At 41.0% G+C, this 9,715-nt stretch overlaps 1 protein-coding gene across 1 annotated transcript; it reads right to left on the reverse strand.

Annotated features, from left to right (window-relative positions):
- Nucleotides 1-858: 858 nt before the first annotated feature.
- On the reverse strand, nt 859-8,910 carry cyp27c1 (cytochrome P450, family 27, subfamily C, polypeptide 1). Its single transcript, XM_080495425.1, is given in 10 exon segments — nt 859-2,060; nt 2,938-3,141; nt 3,355-3,433; nt 3,694-3,860; nt 5,919-6,082; nt 6,790-6,999; nt 7,224-7,262; nt 7,265-7,422; nt 7,714-7,904; nt 8,701-8,910. Coding segments are annotated over 10 exon segments (1,410 nt in total). The 5' UTR covers nt 8,779-8,910; the 3' UTR covers nt 859-1,940.
- Nucleotides 8,911-9,715: the final 805 nt, after the last annotated feature.

The following is a 9,715-nucleotide window of genomic DNA, read 5'->3' on the forward strand; positions in this document are numbered from 1 at the left end:
AAAAGGGATGATGAATCTTTACAAAAAAAACAAAAATCTGCAATCAAAGCAACCAGCCTTCTGTATAACCTCAGAGCCACACTGATGCAGTAAGTCATACAAAAAAAAAATTCCCAAATAGGTATTCGTTACATACAGTATGTGTTCACATACGGCTGACTTTTCTGTCGGTGGTAATGGGGTGCAGTGGCTAACTCTGAACTCTCACTGAAGCGATTGTCTCTCTATATCATCACTTTATGAGATGGGTTTATCTGCTCCCGTTGTCTCCTGACCTGCACTTTGGAAACCTTTGGACCAGAAGAAAGCACATATAAGTGATGGATGGATTACATTTTTTTTTTAATTATCCTTTAAAATACTACTCGTGCAGTAATGAATTTATCTTAAAAGGTATGACAGAAATATGAGTTACACCACAAAAAGGCTAGAAATATGCCATGAGTCTAATAACAATGTATATTCAATTGAAGGATAACTTGACTGATGGCATTTGGTGGCTGCACACAGTGATTTTGTGGATACACCTCTTGTGGAGCCCCAATATGATTCAAAGTTTGGCTTTCGGATCTGTGGAGTTTACATTTACTCAGTTGATGCCCAAGTTTGCTCTGGCAACTTCAGCTTTCTCCCACAGCCCAAAACCTTTGCATGAAGGCGTGAATGTGCAAGTGTTTGCTTTGTGACAGACAGGCAACCTGTCCAGAGTGTACCCTCCCTTTGCCCATTGTCAGCTGGATTGAATAAAGCAGAACAGACGACGGGTAGGATTTGGTTGCCTCAGAGTCTAATTATATAAATCTTGTTCACTTGCCATCCTGATGTGGGTGCATATAAATAAACACAGACACACTGAAGTCATAATTAAAAGGCTTTTATTATTTTCTGATACTAAAGCTACAAAACAGCAGATAAATATTTCAATAAAAAAACATGTTCATTTCCTTCTTTTCCAACCAGTGTGATCATTAAAAGCCAGTAAAAACAACTTTTCAAAATCCTTTCAAACAAACTGTTCAGTTACATGCATGTTCCTTCTGTAAAAAAAACAAAAAAACAACATAGTCCCACTGCTATGATGGTAAAATATCAAACAAAGGCAGCATCCAATCAAAAAGCACATTCTTTGATCCAAATATACGGTACAAAATGGATATAGCTCATTACCTGAACTATTTTACCTCTAGTTAAATCATTTATTATTGTATCTAGCGTCCATCGAACAACTTCAAAATGGTACAATACAATTCCCTACAAATATATATGCCTAGTTTTATAACCTGATGTTAATGTTTAAACGGTAATACAGTACATGAAGTAATGCCTCTCAGTAAATTAATGCTGTTTGAATTTTTTATTTGTATTTAGTTTTTTTTGTTTTGTTTTGGGTTTTTTTTTTAATAAAGGTGCCAGCAAAAGAAGCGATCAGTAAAATTATTTTGGTTTGCAAAAAAGGCAGAACAATCACTGAAAAAAGCTTGTTATATACACAAAACACAGCTTGTTTCAGTACATTCATAGCTGCCATTAAACATTCTCAGTTAATTGCTTTTAGAAGCTCAGACGAAACCGCGTGATTACATTTAATGATGTGAAAGCATTATTTAAATGCGTGCACATTAGTAGAAGACAATTACATTATTTCTCCACACACCATTTTTAAATAGGATGTGTAGACGGGGTAACAGAAAATTCTAACTGCAGTGGTTCTCACCAAGTTAAAAGTTTTATACATACAAAACGGTTTTTACAGCTCACAATATTTGCACAGTATTTGAGTGTCCTTGTAAGGACACTGGTGAGACACTTACTCGCCTGAGTAAAACCTCAGTCCCAGCTTGGATTTTAAAATATAAAAGTAGGTGTACTAAAAGCACTGTATGAATGGGCATTTAGAAAAACTCCAGGTAGACTGTAACCTCCTCGAGCGGCGCCTGCATCTAGTTCTCCCTGTCGATGAAGTGCAGGTGGATGGGAGTGCCAGGGCAGAGAAGGCCATGGGTTTTAGCCTTGACATCAGCAGTGATGGGAGACACACCAATGTGAAACTTTTGAATGAGCTGCACACAAAGCAGGGGGGAAAAAAGCAGAATGAAATGTCATAGTCAGTCAGCATGTAGCATACATACATCAAAATAATAGCCTTTTAGCAGTTTTTCCAACTTAAGCTTAAAGCAATTACATATATGCTAATATGAATTTTAATTATCAAGCATCATTGGTGTACAGAGTCATGGCCCAAACACTTTTGTTACTCCTCCTGCAGTACAGAAAGTGATAATATTAATTTCTGATTGTCATTTTAAGATTCCAACTTTCTCAATTAGAAATGCTTTTTATATTACATAGTGCTTTTTATATTACATAGTGCACCAGAAGCTGGAATATACAGCACCGAAGGGAGCGTATGCATCCCTATTTTTAGACTTCAGGCAATTAAGAAACAAAAGGTTGTTTTTCCATTTCATTCTTCTACAATTTTGATGGTACTTTATTTTGTGCGGCTCCTGCTACAGGCGAAAAACTGTGCAAACTAAACCCATTTTTATGGATTATTGTCTGAAAGGATATTTGTAAGAGGAAGTATTCAGGATGTGGTTCATTTGGGGCACCCATGTGGATGAGGAAACTTGGCACTGGCATGTCATCTCATCGTATCAACCCCAGACATAGTCGCTGCTCACAAGACAATGAAGCTGGTGTCAAATAACAGGCACTCCCTGATGAAAGTTGGCAGGAACGGAGCTTTTCAAAGAATGCTTGACTAGTCTGAAGCAAATGGGCCTTTAGAGTTTTGAGAAAAGGGCTGCACAAAGGATGATTGCAAGACAAAAGGAAAACTTGACGACAACAACGTCTTTCAAAATTCAGGGATCTAAACAAAATAAAAATATAGTTTGTAAAAATCTGTGGTTTAACAATGAATGAGTCACCCACCCTTGTGAGAGCCAGGTGCATCTCCAACTCTGCTATTCTCCTGCCAACACAGCTTCTGATGCCATAGCCAAAGGGAATCGAGCCAAAGTTGTCCACACGGCCTGTGGAATCCTTTCGTACCCATCGATCGGGTAGGAAATCTGTGGCGTCAATAAAGTTCTCCTCATCCATAGATGTGGAGTAGTGACACAGGGCCAACTGGGTCTAAGAGAATGGGTAAAGAGATGATTGTCAGTTGTGCAACATAACCAGCTGAGCCTTTGTACACAACTCCACACATGCCTGTGGAACAGAGGGTGTGTGAGTAAAGCAGCATCACATTACATCAGGATCCACTGTAATACTTTTGGCTCACTTCTAAAGTCGCACGTATTCATCAGCACATGCAGACTACAGAAAGTGTTGTATCAGTCTTACCCCTTTGGGGATGAAGTATCCGCCAACCAACAAGTCATCTTGGGTAACCCGTCCGTTGCCCGGGAGAACTGGAAAAAGCCTGCTCCCAGAGAGGGACACACACAAAGACTGCTATTCAACAAGACTGTACATGAATCATTCCAAAAGTCTGATTCTTGGTTCACAGAAAAAAGAAGAGGAAAAACCTGCAGAAAATAATGGCAAACTGTACTCATGTGCACTTACTCAAACACAAACAAGAGTACTGGTTTGTAAAGTGTATCAAACTATGTTTCATGCGCTAAAAGAAGAATCCCAATGAAAATGTGAGATGTTCATTACTAAGAATAAGTTCTTTACCTGAGAGTTTCTTTTACAAGCCCTCTAATGAGAGGCAGGCGAGGAACATCGTCAGCCGTAGCGACCGTTCCAGGTCCCAGAGTCTTGGTGACTTCAGTATAGATCTGCTGCTGTATGTGGGGATGTCTTGCTAACAGGTAGCTCGCCCAAGACAAGGTAAATGATGTCTACAGAAGGAAAACAAACATAAATGCCTAGTTATTGTATACATCATTATGTACCTCTGAAATGTTTACTTTGTACTGCAACAGGTTTACAAGAAATTCAGCCAGAACAAAGACCTTATTGTGATTGTTATGCAGAAAAAGCAGCAAGGGGCTTTGAATGATATGGGGCTAAAAGGACATGCTGGTTAAGAACTCATTCCCTCCACCAGCTGCACTCCCAGCCCTTTATCTAGGCTTACATCACTCACATTTCACCCTCTCATCTAATAGGCCATTAATTAAATGTGCACACTTGAGTCTCAATTAGCTTTCAAGCAATCAGCCTTGGTAAGATGTGTTTCGACGACAAAATAATCTTAATTAATTGGATAGGACATTGCAAACCAGTTGTTCTATTTTTAAAACTTCTACTGCGTCATTGCTCGATCCCGACGCCCCTCTTCTTCCATAACAGGCCCCCTACGCAGCGCTGTGCTAACACTTTCCAGACTTCTCATGTTTTCATTTTCTCATCAGAAATGAACCGAGCTTCATCTCCTCTTCCTTTATCAAAACCACACATCAGTTACATAATTTCCCACATCTGTATAGATTCCAATCATTCATATATATATATATCTATATCTATATCTATATTTCAGCGAGTTGGAGAAATGACCAAAAGATCCAGGATTTACGGACACTATCGCATCCTACGTTTAAATTCCCCTCTGACATTATATCAATGCTTACTTTCATGAATGCAATTCATGACAAAGACAGACTCCTATAGGGGGGGGGGGGGGGGGGGGGGCATCTTTGTTTTCATTAGCCACCAACTCAGATACCAGAGGTCAGTCTACGGGCAGCGTCTCTCAGTGGACCAACTTATCAAAGGAGTTTCTATGTGCCATCCTTTACTTCCACTCATCCCTCTTTCCCTATACAACCAACTTTCTTTTTATCAACCCCAGCTGGCACAGAAGCTGGCAATACCTCAAACATAACATGGAGCACAGCTTTAAGAGTCTTATTCCTTTCGTTTTCTACAGCTTTCACACGCACTAATTTTTTTTTTTTACCCCTCCCAATTATGGTAATAGTCCATTCCTTACTTGCACCCATCCCTTTTTTCACCCCCTCATCTCACCTCTGCCCAGACTTGGTCATTACTCTGGCTGTGGCTAACGTGTCCTGACAGCTCTTGTGTGTACTGACTATAGGCAAATGCACCAAGAGGTCAGGTAATGCAGCAGCCGAGATCACCCCCTACCAGGACGTGGCCGATTCAACAAGTTCAGCAAAAACACACCCTTTTATCCCACGGCTCCAGGCTCATCACAAAACACTCCACTCCTGTAATGTTCATTAAGCTGACAGTATCTCAAACAAATTAGGGGGTAATTGAACACATGTACCCAGAATGTGCACAGCTGCGAACGCACACGCACACAAAACGGACAACTGCAACTCGGACTGAAAATCAAGCACAGCAACCAATCTGCAGCATGTTGAAAATTTTTTGAATTTTGTTTCATTGGGATCGCGTGATGTTGCAGTGTGGATCCAGTAGGTAACTGAAAGCATAAATTATAGTACTGGATCCATAAAAACAAAAACTTTTTTTTTTGGACATTTGATAAAGGAATGTGAATAAAGGGACAACCAAAAATCTGAACAATTTTTTTTATAATCAACTCTATCCAATTAAGCCTAACAAAACGTATGAACACACAGCACAGATGTCTGGTAGAGGAAGAAAAAAAAAGACAAAAGCCCCCCCTGTGTGGGTTTAACAGACGGAGACAAATGACAAGAAACTAAATCTGAGTGAGAACAAGTTTGTCAGTGGGATACTGTGTAACCCCTGATTCACTGCTCTGACCCGACGCTGGCAAAGTCACACAAGCATGGATGTGGCGCCAGAAATGCAACCTTTGAAACTCAACACGGACTCAGACCCACAGAGGCATACAGACAAGCGCGTGCGACTCCCCGCTTCTGAGCCCACTTTTTTCCTGCGTTAAATCAGAAATGTAGAAGAGGGTTGTAAGTGTACGGAGTTGAACCGACACGCACCGTGTCAACCCCGGCCAGCAGCATCTCTGTCACATTAGCGTAGATCTGCTCCATGTTCATTTCTTTTGTAGTGAGCAAGTGGGTGAGGAGCCCACCCTTCACTTCCTCTCCCCGCTCCAGCTGGGCCTGGATGTCTGTGAGCCGCTTATTAACATGTATGAGACCTGGGATTAGATAGAAAAAGTGGAGGGGAGGATATAAGATGCGAGTTATAGATACGGGTGCAGAAATAACAGGTTATGCAAGAGAGGAGACTTATACTCCCACTATCCATATTCACTATAGAAGAAGCTTTGCATGATTTATATGAAAATCAACATTCCATTCCGTTTAGTCAAGACATTTAGTTATATATTAAAAAAAAAGGATGTTTAAGTGTCAAAATCACCACAGTATTCACTCGACATCAATATACATTTACAGTATGTTCAAAAGTCTGTCTCAATTGTGATTACAAGCCCTTCTCAAAGAAATAATCAGGACTTCTAGACACCTTAAAAAAAGTTTTACACACAAAAGGTCACATAGCTTGCAATGAGCATTCTGGTGCATAAGGAAAGTGACTGTACTGTATATGATGCCCTCTATGCCTCTGGACAAGTCTTTGCAACTTAAAAATGACTATTTGCTGGAAGACAACATATCTTTAAGGTCTTTCTAGCATTCAATCTTTGAACTTGTCCCTTACATCAATGCATTTCTGCACAATCTCTTGCTGCTACGTTTCACAATGTATAAAATGACACCATACTGTGTTCAGAGATAGTCAAATCTCATCTTTCAAACATCCACTGGAACACGCTTGCGGTGAAAAATGTTTAAGAATTTCCCGTTTCCAAGCTGCAAAAAAAAAAAAAAAAAAAAAACTTACTAAATTTGAACAGGCCATCCCAAGAGTTGCAGAACTCCTCCCATGGTCCGGGCATGACAGGTCGGAGCCATTTGGGAATCGCCCCCGCGTACATTGTTGTCTTGAAGGAGCTGAACATGAGGTTCAGTGCAGAGATGTAGTCCTGGGTTTCCTGGGGAACCTCCTTTTCCAAACATCCTAGCCTACACTCGTACAGTATGGCAGCCACAGCTGTACAAAGAGACAAAGGGGCGCGGGTCAAGTCATATTCCCAGTGAAGCATGAAAGCTGCAGCAAAGGTTCTGGCTGAAAATGTTTCTGATTAACACTGGAGCTAAACAGTGGGTTGTTATGACAACTTAATTCAACTACACCTGCAGAGCTCCACAACGCCATCATTTTACCCAAATTTTAACACCATAACAGTCAACCTTCTCAGGAGCTTTACTACTAACCTTCCATGGAATATTTGAAGAAGAGGTCGTTCACATTGAGACTGTTGTGCCATCAGGCTGCTGACTGCGCAGCAAACACACTCTGTTCACCAAGTCATCCACAACCATGTTCACATCATCAGAGAAGGCGGCCACGTCACGGGGACGCATGATGAGCTGCCGGAGCACACTTCGCATGTTCAGCCAGTCTTCTCCCTCGCTGAAAGAAAGGGTTTTGGCAACAATGACAAATTATTATCTCGAGTATTCTTCATGGCAGCAATAGTGTTATAGAGGATTCAAGAGGCAACACCATTGAAAATCAACTACTGTTAGTCCTTAATTAAGTTTCAAGTGTTGAGATGTGAAACCAAGTCATGATCCGTGTCTGGGAAAATTGCCAGATGCTCAACATAATGTGCTCTGCAAAGCTACGCAAACTCTATCTAACTTGAGAAAGTTATTCGGAGGTTGCTGTCAAAGCTTAAAAGATTAAAAAAGAGAGACTCACGCCGAGATGAGGCCCGTGGACCGACCTCTGAGGTCTCTGTACTCCTTCCAGGACTCCATGTTGCCTCGTTGGGGGGCGATACCCTCCGACCTCAGCACCTGAGCCACCAGGTCACGGCCAGCAATGGAGACCACCAGCTGAGGCCCAAAATGAGATTTAAAAATCTTCCCATACTTCTTGGCGTGCTCCATCTGTTAAGCAATACAAACAAAATTAGTTATTCACAGGGTCATCTGATGCAAAACAGAGATTTCAGCGCTGAGTTCACTGTATGACAAACTTTTTCCATCTTTGCAACCGCATGCTGACTCTTCACATAACACAATAAGACTGATGAAGAGCAGAATGATGTTGCATTCAGCAGACTGGTGATGAATGCCAATGGTGTCACTATAGTCTCTGGTAGAACCCTTCTGCAATATGGTTACAATTTAAATTCACCATAAAAAAGTGCTCAAAAGCACATCTGTGCCGTGGTGTTATGCATATAAATATATAGCGGAGGGAAAGCACATTTACAAATAATCTTGAGAACACCTATGATTGTATGAAGCTGATCAAACCCAGATGGCTTGTTTATTAGAGAAAGCATAGAATAAAGAAAGATTTGAGAAAGAAAAGTCGTTTGTACATTTGTGTCGAAAGACTCAATTTATATAAACACTGATTTAGCTTATATAGAGCAGAGGATTAAAAAAAATTTTTTGTTGTTGCTTTTGTTCGTTGTCTTCTACAAAAAAATTGAATAATAAAAATAATTAGTGTGCCATTTAACCATGTGCTAGTCAAACATCGGGTCTTGGAGTGGACAGCTGACCAGAACTCCTGGTGCGTCTTTTTACGCAACAGTCTGTGCCATTTTACGCGTCGGTGAAAAGCTGAGCTGAGAATGCGAAAATGTGGGCAAACAAACAAAACATAAAGCCGACGTAAAAGCAGTGACAACCCCGCAAATTAATCAAAAGAATAGAATGAGACCATCCTCACCTGGATTTCGTGGATTCTGCCAAACCCGTCTCGCCAGAAGAACTCGATGAGGTTCGACATCGTGCTGGGTCCCGGCATCTCCTTCAGGGTCTTATTCTCGTATTCTCGCCGACATCCACCGGTCTGATCAGACTGCTGGACATGGCCTCCTCCTCAGTGGCGGAGATCCCCAGAGCTTCGCTGGTTGCCGACTTGTGTAAGGCGCGTAAAACGTAGAACAGCTGCGGATTTAGACGCTCGGTTTTCAGATTCTTCAGACAGGCTGATGTGAAATGATTCAGGATTGCATTGTCAAAGACAATACTCGATGTTTCCGTAAGCAAAAAAAAAAAACAAAAAAAAAAACACAAACAAAAACAAAAACAAAAAAATAACAAACACCCGATGTACAGTAGACTTTTATGCGAATTGTATGAATCCACAATTCACCTCTGCAGCTGCACGTCCGTGGCACGTGTAAACCCTACCTTCCCTTTTTTTGTGGCAGTGCAACGCTGTATGAGGATGTGTTATGAGACGTATTTAAATGCTCTCAAGAGGAGCTCCTGTAAGAGACGATTGGGTGACCGCTTCGAGGAAAAGGGAGGGATAACGCTGATTTGGCTGTGGGCGTTTCTCCCTCACCAAAAAAAACCCCCATGGGATCCAGTCTTTCAGTGGGAACGTGGTTTGAGTAAAACGTGAAGGACCTGCAGTTACATCACACAATACAATCTACATACACATACTCACACACGCGCGCGTGCGCAAATGTGGAAGATTGCAATCTTCCACATTCGCTTTCATGAAGAATATATAAGATGAACCTGTCGGACGTGACCTAAGCCAAATTCGGGTTAGCGTTAAATAAGCATATACATGATCAATTAAATGTCCTACATGTTAGTGATATAAGATTTGGGTTAACCACATTCGAAGGGATTTATGTAATCTTAGTCATTTTCACGCCCTAAATGTGTTAGTTAAGACTCATTATTGTCATTAATTTCAAGAGAAATGACTGGGAAAAGCATTT

This window comes from Blennius ocellaris, assembly GCF_963422515.1.
Source record: "Blennius ocellaris genome assembly, chromosome: 1".
NCBI classification, from domain to species: domain Eukaryota; kingdom Metazoa; phylum Chordata; class Actinopteri; order Blenniiformes; family Blenniidae; genus Blennius; species Blennius ocellaris.